Raw genomic sequence first — 17,320 nt, 5'->3', positions numbered from 1 at the left:
GTCCAGTTAAATGTCAAAGCTATGCTTTCTTTGACTTTGAAGGATTAGTTCATCATGATTTCATGCCACAAGGACACACTGTTAATCGATGGTACTATCAGGACATGTTGCGAAGCCAGCAAGAAAATCTGGGAGTGGAAACAGCATTGGGAGTGGTGTATCAATTGCGGAGAAAAATATTTTGAAGGAGACCAAGTAAAATAAGTGAAAGGTAAAAGTAGAAAAATTTTGTGGACTAAGTTCTGGAATTTTTTGAACAGACTTAATACAACAAATTTCATGAGGGAATAAACATACTGTGAAGCAGTAGTCAGGGTACCAGGCAGACAGTTCACCAAACCACCTTCACAATAATTCTCCGTTATTCCATTCTTGAATAGCATGCAGGAAAAAACTGACACCTATATCTTTCCATGCGAGCTCTGACTTCCGTTATTTTATTATGATGATCATTTCTCCTTATGTAGGTCAACATCAACAAAATATTTCTACATCCAGAGGAAAAAGTTGTTGATTGAAATTTCATGAGAAGATCCAATCCCAACGCAAAACACCTCTGTTTTAGAGATGTCCACTGCATATCATGTATCATGTATGCGGCACTCTCCCCCTATTTCCAGATAATACAAAACATGCTGTCCATCTTAGAACTTTCTCAATGTACTCTGTTAATCCTATCTGGTAAGGATCCCACACCGTGCAGCAGTATTCCAAAGGAGGATGAACAAGCGTAGTGTAGGCAGTCTCATTAACAGACCTCTTGCATATTCTAACTGTTCTGCCAACAAATGCAGTCTTTGGTTCATTTTCCCCACAACATTTTCTTTGTGTTCTTTCCAAAAGTTGTTTGTAATTTAATTCCTAAGCATTTAGGCGCATTTATGGTCTTTAGATTCGATTGATTTATCATATAGCCACAGTTTAATTGATTCCTTTTAGCACTCATGTGGATGACATCACATTTTTCGTTGTTTAGGATGAATTGCCAATTTTCGCACCATACAGATATCTTATCTACGATGATTGCTCAGATTGTTTCCTAAATTGTTTATATAGATAAGGAACAACTCTACGACTTTCCATCAATTACTATATACAGTGATCTCTTTCACAGGAAATCATGAATCCAACTGCATAACTGAGATGATATTCCACAAGCATGCAATTTGATTACAAGCCACTTGTAAGGTGTGGTGTCAAAAGCCTTCTGGAAATCTACAAATATGGAATCAATTTGAAATCCCTTGTTGATAGCACTCAGCACTTTGTATGAGTAAAGAGCTAGTTATGTTTCACAAGAATGATGTTTTCTAAATCTATGTTGACTGTGCGTCATTCTCTTTGAGGTAATTCACAACTTTCAAACACAATATATCCAAAATCCAGCTGCATCTTGACGTTAATGATATGGTTGTGTAATTTAGTGGATTACTCCTATTACCTTTCTCGAATATTGGTGTGACTGGTGCAACTTTCCAGCCTGTGGGGTACAGATCTTTCATCAAGCGAGCAGTTGTATATGATAGTTAAGTATGGAACCATCGCATCAGCATACTCTGAAAGGAACTAGATGTCTACAAGGTGAGCACCACATATTATACAACATGTTTATGAAGATATTCTTTCTTAAAGAACATTATTGACATTTTTGAATGAAAATGTGCAAAATATGCCAGCTTACTGATTTTTCTCTCCCAAATATTTGCAATGATTCTAAGTGTAAAATGTGCTGAACTAAGCTTTTTTCAGAGTTCCAGACAATGCTTTTCCCAATTTAAATTCTCATCAATATGGACACCTAAGAATTTTGGAGTTTACACTCTATTTATTACTTCTTGAGCATCTGTTATACTAATCATTGGTGTAGTAGCACCAGATGTGCAGAACGAAATCTGTTGTGTCTTTTTAAATTTGAGGGCGAGACCATTTGTAAAAGATCAGTCAATTATACTTTTAAGAACTCTGTTTGCCATTTTTTATGTTTCTGTATGTATGCTTAGACTGATTACAGTACTAACTAAGAAGAACTAATTCCACTTGTATATTAGGAGGAAGATAGTTTACATACATGAGGAACAATGGTAGACCTAAGACTGAGCTTTAGGGAACTCCATACATGATTTCTCCCTAGTCAGGATATCCCTGGACTATATTGGTAGAAGTACTAACCACATCTTCCTGCTTTCTTTTGATTAGATGTTGTATGAGAAACAAAAAATTACAACACACAAAATATTACATAACAAGCAGGTGCATGTTAAGTACATAGATATTACATAAGCATATGATAATTAAAACAAACAGTTATAGAAATACAATATACTCAGTTACGACAATTAAAATGTACACATTTTGGTATGAAATATACCTAGTCTGAAAAAGTGCAGTAAGAAAACAAACATTAAAATACAGTAAGCAAAAAACCTAAACAGTTATACCCAGATTGGAGAGCCAAGTGACTGCTGCTGGAGAGGCAGAATGCAGCTCCATGTTTCCCCCTGGGAATGATCTGCCGGGGCACTCATTTAGGATGTGCCCCGTGGTCTGATTCGGTGCTCTGCAATTGCTCTCTGGTGAGCTTTCTAGCCGTCATTTGGACAACATGTCTCGACATCTACCAATACCTACTCTAAACCAGTTCAGCCAGCTCCATATTTTACAGGGTAGATCCATTACTGGAGTTCTTTCTGCTGTTGGTGAGATAATATCCAAGTTCCTACTTTCTTTACTGGTAGCAATATGCTCATTCATATGACAATAATGTGTCAGTTGTTCTCCAAATCAGTATCTCTCCAGATAGGGCAATGAGACCTCAGACATTTTGGTGGAGGAGGATGTAAAATTTTCTGTTGTTGTTGCTGTGGTCTTCAGTCCTGAGACTGGTTTGCTGCACCTCTCCATGCTACTCTATCCTGTGCAAGCTTATTCATCTCCCAGTACCTACTGCAACCTACATCCTTCTGAATCTGTTTAATGTAATCATCTCTTGGTCTCCCTCTACGATTTTTACCCTCCACATTGCCCTCCAATACTAAATTGGTGATCCCTTGATGCCTCAGAACATGTCCTACCAACCGATCCCTTCTTCTAGTCAAGTTGTGCCACAAACTCCTCTTCTCCCCAATTCTATCCAATACCTCCTCATTAGTTATGTGATCTACCCATCTAATCTTCAGCATTCTTCTGTAGCACCACATTTTCAAAGCTTCTATTCTCTTCTTGTCCAAACTATTTATCATCCATATTTCACTTCCATACAATGCTACACTCCATACAAATTCAGAAACGACTTCCTGACACTTAAATCTACACTCGATATTAAGAAATTTCTCTTCTTCAGAAATGCTTTCCTTGCCATTGCCAGTCTACATTTTATATCCTCTCTACTTCAACCATCATCAGTTATTTTGCTTCCCAAGTAGCAAAACTCCTTTACTACTTTAAGTGTCTCATTTCCTAATCTAATTCCCTCAGCATCACCTGACTTAATTCAACAACATTCCATTATCCTCATTTTGTTTTTGTTGATGTTCATCTTATACTCTCCTTTCAAGACACTGTCCATTCCGTTCAACTGCTCTTCCAGGTCCTTTGCTGTCTCTGACAGAATTACAATGTCACTGGCGAACCTCAAAGTTTTTATTTCTCCATGGATTTTAATACCTACTCCCAATTTTTCTTTTGTTTCCTTTACTGCTTGCTCAATATACAGACTGAATAACATCCGGGAGAGGCTACAACCCTATCTCACTCCCTTCCCAACTACTGCTTCCCTTTCATGTCCCCCAACTCTTATAACTGCCATCTGATTTCTGTGCAAATTGTAAATTGCCTTTCGCTCTCTGTATTTTACCCCCGCCACCTTCAGAATTTGAAAGAGAGTATTCCAGTTAACATTTTCAAAAGCTTTTTCTAAGTCTACAAATGCTAGAAATGTAGGTTTGTCTTTCCTTAATCTATCTTCTAAGATAAGTCGTAGGGTCAGTATTGCCTCATGTGTTCCAATATTTCTACGGAATCCAAACTGATCTTCCCCGAGGTCGGCTTCTACCAGTTTGTCCATTAGTCTGTAAAGAATTCGCGTTAGTATTTTGCAGATGTGACTTATTAAACTGACAGTTCGGTAATTTTCACATCTGTCAACACCTGCTTTCTTTGGGATTGGAATTATTATATTCTTCTTGAAGTCTAATGGGATGATAATTTACCTGGCTGGTTACTTTTAACCAGTCCTTTTGAGCCGTGGCCACATTATGGGATTGACAGTATGACCAACCAATGGATAATGTCAAATCTAACCAAACAGCACCTGAGATTGAGAAGCACAATAACAGACAGTATTTGGTTAAGTACGTCATTATCCATTGGGTGGCTATACCATCACTCCCATAAAACTTCAATTTATTTAGGAGAATACTGTGATCCACATAGTCAAGTGCCTTAGATAGGTCACAGAAAATACCAAATGGTGCTATTTCATTATTTAATACTTGTAAAATCTGGTGAGTTAACTTGTGAATGAATAAATGACAAAGGGAATATCATTTTGTTAAAAAAATTATTATACATTTCGGCCTCAAATCACACAACTGGGTATCACCACCAGTCTGGACTTCTTACCAAGTCTCCATTAGACATTTGGAAATGTTATACATTAACTTGTTTACTGATACGTTACTATGTAGCATTTTCAAAGATAATTCTGTAATAAGCTGAAACACATAATTATACCGTATGTGTGAAAATATACCAAAATGAAAAGTTTTACGAAATGGTCACTGTGTTTCCCTGGGGCCAATGAATAAATCATATTAAAGTGATAGTTCCTTTTTCCTTTAATATTACAAAGCAACACAAAGGCAGGTCAGTGCTCACCTTCTGGAGGCAAAATTCCAACTATTGATAGATACACTTAAGAGCAGAAAACTGAATGAGCAGACTCAATTCAGTTACTCACCTCTGTTAGATAATGTTGCAACTTCTGCATAAAAGGTGAACCTTGGTGCCTTCATTCACAAACAGGTAATGACACAAATACCCATCTCTGTTCGCTTAGCTCTATTCCAGTGTATGTTTATTCACAGTTATATTAAATGGTGTCCTAATAAATGTCATAAGGTAGGAAATATAAATGTAACTACACCAAAATAGTCAACAGAGATAACTTTTACAGTTATGTTCAAAATTAATGACTTAAGAAGTTGACATGTTTTTATCTTTGCTTGGATGCCATCTTTGGAATCAGTCGTGTACTGGAAAATGGGCCAGCAACCCAAAAACTATGTCACACAAACTAAAAAAGTTTTCTAAAAGAAGACAAAAAAGTGTTTCATCTACTTAAAAATGAAAGAAAATACTACATATAGCTTTTAGAAAAGAAAGTAAAAGGGATTAGTTGAAGAAGTAAGAAGGTCACTCAGACTCTACGTTGAGAGGGTTCCCACCTGCTGTGAGAATAAGGGGATACCTTTCCTTAATATACAATGTCATCTTGTGAATAATGACAAAAAATAGGTGACTATATTATCCATTGTATCATGAATATGACGAGATGGGTACTACACGAATAAATGAAATAAACTGTGTGTAGAGGTTTTTACATTCCATTGTTTAAAATGACACAGATGTAACAAACATTAGGACAAAGGAAAACTGCATCTTCATTGCTGAAAAATACATGTTTTTGTGTTACAAAACATTATTAGAAAATTTGTATTTACTCAGTCATCACCTCAAAGCTATACACATACATTTTTCTGTGTAGACATTAATAAAAAGACAACAGCTTCTGTTATTCATGGTTAACTCAGACTTCTATATCTATTTCTTGGCACACCCCTCTTCCTGTTGCCTAAAACAGAAAAAAAAACAGAGTATAGAATAACATTTTTTTGGTGCATTATTGACATAATTGAAAGAATAGAGTTACAGAGTCATACTCACTACAGCTGTGTGTGTGTGTGTGTGTGTGTGTGTGTGTGTGTGTGTGTGTTTTGACTTCTACTGGAGAAAGATCAAGAGCTCAAAGCTAATGTAAATTCTGTTTACTGTTGTTTGTTTTTGTGCACAACACATCAGTTAGCTATAGGTGAGTGGTTGCCTGTCCTTTATCACTTTATTTTACGTAAAATTTTCAGTTGGCCATTGAAATGTGTCATTTGAGATGACTCTTCCATGCAGATGTCCCCTGAAAATGAATGTGAAAATTCTCTTGTTGCCAGACTGGGACTCAAATCTGGAAGTGTTGCTTTCATACGAAATGCAACTTACAACTGACCTCTCCAGCCAAGGCCCACCTAATTTCTTGGTCTTTCAGAAATCTACCTCCTATTTTCCAGGCACCTGAAGCTCCTCTGCATACCTTGCTGCACAAGCACAAAGAAAGGATATTCCAGATAATGAGTTATAAGCCAGTATTTTCTCCGTAAAATAAAGCTATAACAACATACAAATAAGAACCAAAGAAACAGTTCCATTCACCATGTGGAAACAGAATAGGCACAAACGTAAAGTTTTCTCCACATTACTATCTGGGTTCCTCCACTTGGCAGAATATGGGGAACAACTGGAAAAAATAAGTGTAATTAGGGTCTTAATCAAGAAAGTCTGAGGTGTAATTAGGGTATTAATCAAGAAAGTCTGTTAAGAGAAAACACACTGAACTGACATTCTCAATCAGCTGTGTGGGCATTACTGTGTTTTAAAGTGTTATCCAACTGTACTCTAAGAAATTTTATACAGGGGGTTTTCATTTATTATGTGGCCACTAATGTCTACTATTGGAGTTGACACATCATTTTCACTTGTTTGAAATTGCACAATAAAAGTCTTTGTGAGATAAAGACTCAAACTATTAGTAATTAACTACTGTCCATCTTGGAGACATGCGGTACCCAGTTGCTGAGGACACTCAACAGCATGACTGAAAAGACCAGAGTGCCTATCATATCATAAGTACCATCTGAATTCTCCTACCCAGTACCAGTTTCCATTAACTCCAGAAATGGGAACGCACTCTCCAGCGCATCCTGTTATTCATTCTGCCACCCTCTTGGGTAGAGCCTACATTAACTACCATGCACTCCCGCCCCCCCCCCCCCCCCCCGCCTCCCCTCCTTTCTGACGTGACAATTTCATATTTGGCTTACTCTCATCCTCACCACAGGTGTCCCTCTCTTGTCCTGGGATCTGAGTGACTTGCCCTTCCTTTTTAACCTTCCCCAACCTATATGCCTTTCATTCCTGAACTTTTAATTCCAAAAGGCAGTGTAGTATGTCACTTTTTTTATGTAAGTCTACTGGCAGTACTACATATTTCACCTCCTTACGATAAGTGCTGACCAGCAACTCTGTCTAATAATTTATTAGTTTTCTTGATTCAATTTTTCTTTGACACGAGTGCATTATTTACTCCATTACTTCCTAATTTATTTTCTCATTTTCCCATCTAATTTTTTCTTCCTATTTATTAATTTCATTATTCTATCCACTTTTCGTTTCTCTTTGTCTTGTAAACTATCTTCTTAATCTCACCTTTTTATTATCCCTTAAGTAAATCTACCATTGTGTTGCCTACTGTAATATCTTTGACCTTGTACTCTCTGAGATACCTTCACTTCCATCTTTGCCTATCTTTATTCTTACAGCAGGTTCCCCCCTTCCACACCCTTTCCTATCCTTCCTGACTGACCCCGTTTCTTCCTTCAAGAGATTACTATTTGTATACTTCTATATGCAGTAATAGTAATTTCGTCTCCTTGGTGTTTCTAACAGCCAGCCATTCTATTTCCCTGTAATTTTACCATTCTTATTAATAGAGTCAGAGAAGAATCACTGACAGATTCACAAACTGTCTAAATGACTCGGAAACAATCTAGTACAGTGATTAAGTTGCTGATAAGAAGGAAGATGTGAGTTTTGTGGCCTGTTAACAAAAATATCATTAGAGACAAATCATGGGCATCATTTTCACAGAACCCAAGAATAAGTTTTGTTTTTAGCTGTTTTCAGGAACAAAATAAACCTACATTTGGAAGTCTGATCTTAAGCTTTGCTCCTCTATAAAGGCATTAAGATACCCTGCAATAAATTAAAGCTTAATGAGGTAAACATACAACCAGGAACTCCAAAAACAATTGAGATAACTAGTTAAGAAAGAGGATAGAGGTATAACAACTCAAAAAAAGATTTTCAAAGTTAATAAAGATAACATATAAGAATAATGTAGTGCAAATATTCCCAAAGTTATCATTGTTTGTATAATGAAAGGCATTTATGAGGGTAAACATCTGTTTGGTACAAAATTTTGTGAGATTGCAAGTACTTGTGGTTTTGTTTTTAGACTTAAGTGCTTGGCCTTAAGCATTTTTGGGGGCACCATTAGTGTGAAAACAGCAAACCCCCGAATCTTTAAAGAATCTGAACTTCCATGTATAATACACCTTCTCTGATTACTAAGCCTTTATGCATACAATAGAGGACAAGTTTGGGAAAGATTTGAAATTATGCTTAAAGATTGTTGTAAGACACTGCCACTTCATTATGAAACACAGTATGAATGTAGGCATGGAATGTGAGCCCCATTTCAAACAAAACTAGTTTTTCATACAAGAGAATGTTTACATCATCATGTCTTCTGAGCTGTGTGCCATTCAAAGATATAATTTTGTAGGTACTTTCAGTAATGTACATAGATACTGTCTGTAAAGTGTGTTGCCAATAGAGTTAATGGTAAAGAAGTAATTAATTGAAATGTCACATATGACACAGCACATTTTCTTGGATTTGTTTTTAGTAAGTTCCTATGGGACCAAACTGCTGAGGTCATCTATCTCTAGCACATTTTCTGCATGGCACTTTAAGCAAATCTGAATGTTTGCGACATTGTAACTCCTGAAGTATGTGTCATACAATGATATAATTTTGCAGGTACATTCAATGGAATTGTGGATACTGTCTGAAAACTGTGCTGTGAATTAAGTTAGTAGCAAAGAAGTAGTAAATTAAATTGTCATGCCTGATGATGCCATTTTACTGCACGACCAGTGAAAATGTACTAAGCAATAATTTGTTTCCCATTTCATCATTTTGTGGGAGGTGCCACTGAGTAAATGTTTGAAATTATGGGTAAATTTTGTTGGAAGTCAGTAAGAGCTTCCATTCTCAGATACTGAATGAATGATATCTAGGTGTTTGCATGTCATCAGTTACACTGCCTCGAGACGAACATACACAGTTTCTAACATTAGTACATGTCTTATTGTGTTAAACTTTTAACATTAAAATTTGAGTCGATTATAGTAGCTCTTTAAATTTTTTACAGTCAGTCAATAACTATGCGAAATATTGAAAATTGCATTTATGTTGCCCTTACACCGCAACTGGTGCTGGGTTCCTGAATAGTGTTTTAGTAATACAGATTTAAACTTTTCTTTCAATCGTTGTTTACTGTTGTTTTGCTTTTTATGTGCACATGGCAAATAGCTCGTTTATGACAATGGAATTTTTTTTTTCTAATGAGTTGCAATTGGACAATTACATTCTCATTACCAGGTGGTGAAATTTGATGTTTTCAGGCTAGCTAAATTGTCATGCAGCCATTGGTTTTGGTATGAGACGTAACAGCAATATTATTATGAAGAAGAAACAAACACCTACAAAGGAAAATTACTAAAAATTAAAATACCAAATTTAGAAGAAAAAGTCTATTTACCAGGTGGTAACATGAACAATTTTTTTTACAAAATTGTAGCTTTATGGACCAAATGTTCTGTAATCTACAAAAAAAACTACGAAAAGAAAGGCTCTAATATTCCATACAGCAGTATCCCAAAGGATAGCCAAAAAATGACATGTTGTTTTTTGACAGCTAACCTATCAGAATATGTATGCTTGGAAACCAACAAAATATGCAGTGATGAACTATTCTACTGAGCCAAGCTGTCTCAGAGGAATAACAATGGAGTGTGGCTCCTACTTCAAAGGAAAAACATGGTGTTGAGTCTGCAATAGATTGAAAGAGCCCTACAGATGCTCAAAATTGTACAAAACTGAATCCAATGTAAAGAAAATATTAATTTTAACAGATATTGCAGTCCTCTGTTTGGGTTAGAACACAATACTTGGAGGTCTTGAAATAACTAATTATTTAAAAAAGACCTTGAAGAACCATGCCCATTCCTCCTGAATTGATTAAACCAAGTTTGTTCATTCCCTACTACTCCCAAAATTATTAAAGAAAAAGCTGACTGATTTCCCATTCTCTCCATTTATTCAGTTACTACCCCCACTTCTCTTTTATACACTTAGTATAAATACTCATGAGCTGTGAATGATGCACGAACAGTTGAAAAATACTGTGCATTAATAAGATCTTTGCAACGGTGTAAAACTAGAAAATGGGCTTGGAACTTGAAACCTTGGTCAGGTGTAGTAGAAGCTCAAGATACATTAACAAAACTTTGCTTCTTCTGAAATAATTATGATGTTTTGTCAAGAATCCATGGACAAGCCACTTAAATTCATTTCAGACAATGGAATATACAGGCTCGAATAACAACAATGGGAGTGTGGTGTGGCAAACAGACACAATGAAAAAGAATGCAGCTACTGGACTAAGTCCTTCATCAGACACAGAAAATTCACACGTATTTACGCAATTACAACTCGCACACTATTTGTGTGTAGGGTGTACTTTATGTGTAGCTTTTTGTGGTCTATATCTCATGAAGTACTTAGTCCGATAGCTGAATATGTCCTAGCATTCTTTTTCATTGTGCCTGTTTGTGACTCCTCTATGTGGTGAGTAGCAACTTATCCTTTCTGACCGTTGTTAAATTGATTTCAATAACTCATGTTTAACATTACAAAACAGGTGAACTGAATATCCCAAAAACATTTGGAAGTGGCTATCTAAACCATAACGAGATCCGTATTAAAAATCTACAACTCAGTTAACCCATTCAGGCCCTCTGGCTACAATTGTACACATTAATTTTTATTGTGTCTTAGCTGCAACAAAAGTATTTTTCCCAATGGAAACCTGATGCACACATTTCTGAATGTTCCACCTTTCCATCATGCACAAGTGCTGCCAACTCTTGGGCATTAGTAAGAAAATATCAGCAAGTCAGCGTAGCAATGTGTAGCAGCTCGCGACCACCAGAATACACAGATGTGGTTGATTCACTATATTCCACTGTATAATCGAATATTATTGTTGTTGTTTTTGCAGGGCAATTACTGAATGATCATTTTACTATTTACTGCCACAGAGAACATTTCATAATTAGTTATTTTAGTTCACAAAACCAAGCCATGTGTACAAAGTATGTTTTGAAAATGGGTGCATATTTTTCCATAAATCTTGCATATAAAATATTAAAAAATCACCTAGGAGTATGACCACATAAAGAACAATTTTTCTTCATCCAGAAAAAAAAATCATATCTGAAAGAGTGAAGATAAGGTCAATATTTGTTCTTTTCATTTCTGCAGTGTGTACACATTTCAATCAAATCTTTCGCTCAAAGTTCTAACACCTTTAGCTTACTGTTGTGGGTACAAAAATGTTGCTTTTTCTATTCAGCAATGTGACCTATTTCGAAAGGTCCTAATATTTATTCTTTATTTTACTTGTTAGTTTCCAAGCATTTTTGTATTTATTTTCCACAGATGGTGTTTTTGTTTCTCACAGATTTCAATGGTATTGTTACCTTTGTACATTCTAATTTGACATTTATTTATTTATTTGGGCTTATGATGACATTGCATCAAAGCGGAGGAGCGCAACCAAAGAAGATCGAAGGAAACACCTCTAGCATATACAATAGCAGTGACTGCCTCCAATTCATTAAATGACACAGTCAAAGGATGTTTTCATTTCATTCTGAGCACTTGATTCTGTGTGGTTTTTTTAAGAATATGCAGCATCAATGAAACAAGTCAGAAGGCACTGATGATGGAGTTATCTACTTGGTGCATTGCATATGCAATGGGCCCTTGTGCCTCCTTCACGACATTCAAAAGCAGCCCTTCTTCCAAGCAACAGTGTGTTAACAAACTCCCATCTCATTCTATCTCTTGCTGCCATCTTCACTGTTGTTGTGGCACTTGACTCTCGAACTGCAACAGCCAGAACTGTCATGGAGAGACATCTGCAGACAGTAACTCCTCCTCAGTCTCATTATCTTTTATCATCTGCTGTCTCTGTCAGAAAATCACCATCTGAACCCAATAAGTCTCTTTCTGATTCAATATTTGAAAATACCTCTTCATTAGTAAAACTGCTCTCCCGCCTTACCTGAAAAACCCCTTTACAGGAAAAAAGAAAATACAACACTAACTGATGGGGAGAGTAATAACACCAATAAATGAAACACAGCTGATAAGCTATGTGACAAAGACCGGCATGTTGACCTTGTGCACAAAGCGTACATCATCAGGCAGTGTTCTGTTGACCAAAGCAAAATGCAATGCAAGTACTTTTATAATTATGAAAAAGAAATATTTTATAAATCATCACGATTAATTGACCCTCCTGCTGTTCTACATATATACACATCATAAAATTTCCATGAATCATGAAAACTGCTATACATCATTGTTAAAAGGAGAAGAAATAAAGAATTATGAACCTTAGTGGAAAAAATGTTTAAAACTGAATTTGTTAGTGTGAAAATAAAAGCTGAAAGGCGTCTTTTGTAACATTTTGATGTTCTCATATTAAGAGTTTCTTTAACTAATAAAAACTTATACTACAGCACCTGTTTCATTGTAGCTCATTACCTTTCCATCAGCAAATTATTTTGCTCTTGTAATTCTACACCGTTGTCCATGTCAGTGGTTAGTATGATGAGGGATGTTTCATGGAAATCTGATTCATCAATGTATGTCACAGGTATCTGTGTTGAAACCTAAGAAAAGAAAAAAATGCGTTTAATTGTAGCTCATGTACTAAATTAATTAATAACTTAGAGGGAAAGAAATTTCCAACTGATTTTCAACCTAAGAGCCAGTATAATTTGGACTATGTTAACACTATGTCCACAGAAAAAGCAAGGATTCGCTGATAGGATACATCCTGAAGCATCTTGGAATTGTCAGTTTAGTATTGGGGGTAAGTGTGTAGGGTTAAACATTGTAGAGGGAGAGCAAGGAAGGAAGGAAGATTGTGTTTAATGTCACTTCGACATCAAGGTCATTTGCATTTAGGAAAATCACAGAAAACCTGAATCTGGATGGCCAGATGCGTAAATCTGGATAGCTGGACACGGGTAGGGGATCAAGGTCTGACTACAGTAAGCCTGTTAAAATGGGTGTAGGTTTCAGTAGTTATGCAGGTATGAAGTGACCTGCACATGATACACTGGCTTGAAGAGGAACATCAAACCAGTCTTCGCACTGAGGTCCACAAAAGCAAAAACTCTCTCTCTCTCTCTCTCTCTCTCTCTCTCTCTCTCTCTCTCTCTCTCTCTCTGTGTGTGTGTGTGTGTGTGTGTGTGTGTGTGTGTGTGTGTGTGCGTGTGTACTTACACTGAAAAAGAATGGAGAGTTTAAAGTTAATTATTTTTGTGTGATAAAGGCCATATATCAATTATCAATAAGAGAGGTGATGCCTTTCCTCATTTCTTTTTGTAGTTCCCATCCTGGAATTATCATTGTTGTAAAATAGTGAGCACCTTTGAAATGAGCCCAGTAATGTTTTCTACCATTTTACTTAGTTTTTTTAATACTTACTGCTACAAGGAATAAATATGTTGCAACAGAATACTAGCAACATGAAATTTACTAAATAAAATTATCTTAGACTGTGTCTCAGTGCCTACAGACTCTTATCAGCTGATGTAAAACACATTATGAATTGTTGGGTTCAAATTAATGATATGAATATAATAGAGGGAAACATTCCACGTGGGAAAAATATATTTAAAAAGAAAGATGATGAGACTTACCAAACAAAAGCGCTGGCAGGTCGATAGACACACAAACAAACACAAACATACACACAAAATTCTAGCTTTCGCAGCCAACGGTTGCCTCGTCAGGAAAGAGGGAAGGAGAAGGAAAGACAAAAGGATATGGGTTTTAAGGGAGAGGGTAAGGAGTCATTCCAATCCCGGGAGCGGAAAGACTTACCTTAGGGGGAAAAAGGGACAGGTATACACTCGCACACACACACACACATATCCATCCGCATATACACAGATACAAGCAGACTCTTTGCCTTTACAAATGTCTGCTTGTATCTGTGTATATACGGATGGATATGTGTGTGTGTGCGAGTGTATACCTGTCCCTTTTTCCCCCTAAGGTAAGTCTTTCCGCTCCCGGGATTGGAATGACTCCTTACCCTCTCCCTTAAAACCCATATCCTTTCGTCTTTCCTTCTCCTTCCCTCTTTCCTGACGAGGCAACCGTTGGTTGCGAAAGCTAGAATTTTGTGTGTATGTTTGTGTTTGTTTGTGTGTCTATCGACCTGCCAGCGCTTTTGTTTGGTAAGTCTCATCATCTTTCTTTTTAAATACATTATGAATTGTGTATGACTTGTGGGTTCACTTCTGCATAATGCAGAAGGCACAAGACTGTATGTAGATCAGAAGTATGATATATCTGCATTTCTGATTAAATTATCCATGATATTATATGAGAGTTTCCACCTTCATGAAATAAAGTTATGTAACTGCTTGAAGGTATTCATTTGCAGTCAAGGTAAACGTTAAAATCCTTGTGCCACAGTACCTACACTGCTAGAGGCATGTAACAGGACCGCAGACACATAACTGTAAATAAACTAAAATTTAATTAAATGATTTTATTTTTTGGAGGTGATAATTAAACTTTATTCCTCATACATACAAATTATCTCCAAAATTAATGTGACCTACGTCATGAAAAGAAAATTCTGGTTGCTCTTGGATTGATTCCATCGCTGTGTTTACTCCAGTCTCAGCAGTTTGCTCATGGTTCTTTGATGGCATTTTCTGTGCTTCTTGCAACCTTCTCCAGATGGCAGTTTTCGGAACCTGAAAAACCAAAGAGCAATAGAATTAGCCCAGAGCCCAACACTCTGTTAACCTCTGGCCCTTGTGCAGGCAGTTATTCAACTTGGTACTGATTGACATAGTTGTTGGATGTCCTCCTGAGGGATATAGTGCCAAATTCTGTCCTTAGACCGTCAAAATTCTTAGCTGGTTGGAGATCCTTGTCCATAATACTCCAAATGTTCTTGATTGGGGAGAGATCTGGTGACATTGCTGGCCAAGGCAGAGTTTGGCAACCATGAAGACAAGCAGTAGAAATTCTCACCTTGTGTGAGCAGGCATTATCTTGCTCAAATGTAAGCCCAGGAGTGCTTTCCATGTAAGGTGACAAAACAAAATGGATCCGCTATGAAAAGAAATGCCACCCCAGACCATCAGTCCTTGTTGTTGTGCCATACATCTGGTGATAGCTTGGCACACCTCCAATATCCACACCGTCTCCATACACATTTTCGCTGGTAAACTGGGGTTCACTTTGAAGCAGGACTCATTATCGAAGACAATTCTGCTCTAGTCAGGCTGAAGACGTATATGGAGAGCTCTGGACAGTGGTGGAACAGCAATCTGACTTTCATCTGGTGTAATGGCACTTGCTATATGCTTTCAAAGAGGTATATGTAAGATGCTAAAAGAAGAAGCAATGTGCTGACAGGCATCTAGGGCTCGCCAGTATGGGGACGCTCTATCACTGAGCAAACTAATAGATGTCTCTATGGTCTCATTACCGTGATCCTTTGCGATGAACGGGGTGGGGGTGGGGGGTGGGGGGGGGGGGGGCCTGAACTACCAAGCAACACGACAGATGTTTCTGTTGAGACGTCATCATGATTCAGTACTCACTTGGAAAGCTCACAACTGTAAATGAATGCTGTCGCCAAAAGGAAGGTGTTGATTTAAACGAAATTGTAGTGAATTAAAAGGAGCTAGCGGGTGATATTGGACCCCACCACACCCTGAATTCTTGACTGTGGTGACTGATCTATGGCATAGCCCAAGTTCTATGTTAGGTTTAAGGTGATATTGTGGTTGTGAGTTAAAAGTTGGGGCAATAGACTGACCTATGGCATTACCTAATGTTTACATTCACACTGTATTTAATGTTGTAGTTTTTTTAAGAACCTTTCACCATAAAAAGTGAAATTGCAAGGTAAATTCTGAGAATCTATATTAGATAACTGACATAGGCCAGTATTTTGAGGCATATTATGTACATATATGTTACAAAATATGCAGGGGGAGTCTACAACAAAGAGTGTGATAGTGATTGACAACAGCCCTACCCCCCTCCCCACCACTGACCATGCAAGAATGTAATGTAGATGAAATATTTATGTTTTTTTGCACTTTTTAATAGGTGCATGTTAGGAGGCTGTAGCTTTTGTTTCTTTCAAGATTGTTTATGCTGATTTGTAACTTAATTTCTCGCTGAAAGTAATTCAAATTACATTCTGACCCAAATGTCCCAATGATGATTTGTGTGCCTTCAAATATTTTAAAATACTGCAGTGTTGAATATTCTTTCTCCCAGGAATTTTATTTCAGTTATTAATATTTTGTATTGATGCCTTGTACATGCAGCTTGAATAGATATACCCTTGTAATTGTCACAGATTAAATGCTCTTCATTTTGCTAAACTAACTGAAGCATTTAGAATGGTGGACATAAATGACTCACAAGATGAACCCCAAATATATTATTGATGCAAAACAAGTATCAGTATTTTGTTCCTTCTGCTTGTGAATGTATGTCATATGTCACTGCTTAATTATGTCATGGGTTAAAGACTATGTCCATTGTGGGTAGTTTCAATTGCCCCACCTGGCATTTTTTCCTTAGGTGTACTTCATACTCAACACAAAATATGTCATCAGACACACAGAATAAGCTTCCATCGAAGTGATACTGAAGTAGTCTTTTTCAAATGGATACTAAATAGCATTTCCTACTCACTGTAATTATCTCTGTAAGTTAAAATCCTGTGACACTCGGTCTTTCTGAAGCTCTGTATATGCTCATGAAATGCAGTGCAGATGTAGAGGAATATTCAATACAAGTCATTGACATTGGCCAGTGACATCTGAAACATGCGACAAATGCAGTAAGCAATGTGCGACTGTAACGTGATGTTACTGACAATTATTATTATTATTATTATTTCTTTCTTTCTTTCTTTTCTCAGACGTTATGTCTGGTCAAAAAAGGAAAGTGACGTGGATCTTGATCAAGCGTGACTTCCTTTTAACTGTACGGTAAATGTTATATTGCATTTAGGAACTTT

At 36.9% G+C, this 17,320-nt stretch overlaps 1 protein-coding gene across 3 annotated transcripts in view; it reads right to left on the bottom strand.

Moving 5' to 3' along the window:
- Positions 1-5,611: 5,611 nt before the first annotated feature.
- LOC126187564 (protein bric-a-brac 2-like) overlaps positions 5,612-17,320 on the bottom strand; it is a 127,581-nt gene continuing 115,872 nt past the window's right edge. For 2 of the 3 annotated variants that reach the window (XM_049928720.1, XM_049928721.1), the window contains 3 exons: positions 14,886-15,023; positions 12,787-12,914; positions 5,612-5,851 (listed from right to left, as the gene is read on the bottom strand). In XM_049928720.1, coding sequence (XP_049784677.1) covers positions 5,821-5,851; positions 12,787-12,914; positions 14,886-15,023 — 297 coding nt within the window. In that variant the 3' untranslated portion in view covers positions 5,612-5,820. Of the gene's footprint in view, positions 5,852-12,786; positions 12,915-14,885; positions 15,024-17,320 lie in introns of those variants that run through there. The other variant, XR_007537757.1, reaches the window with a different exon arrangement.

The sequence above is a fragment of the Schistocerca cancellata genome, chromosome 5, assembly GCF_023864275.1.
Source record: "Schistocerca cancellata isolate TAMUIC-IGC-003103 chromosome 5, iqSchCanc2.1, whole genome shotgun sequence".
NCBI lineage: Eukaryota > Metazoa > Arthropoda > Insecta > Orthoptera > Acrididae > Schistocerca > Schistocerca cancellata.
Note: the sequence above shows the minus strand (reverse complement) of the source record. Positions and strands in the feature narration are given on the sequence as shown.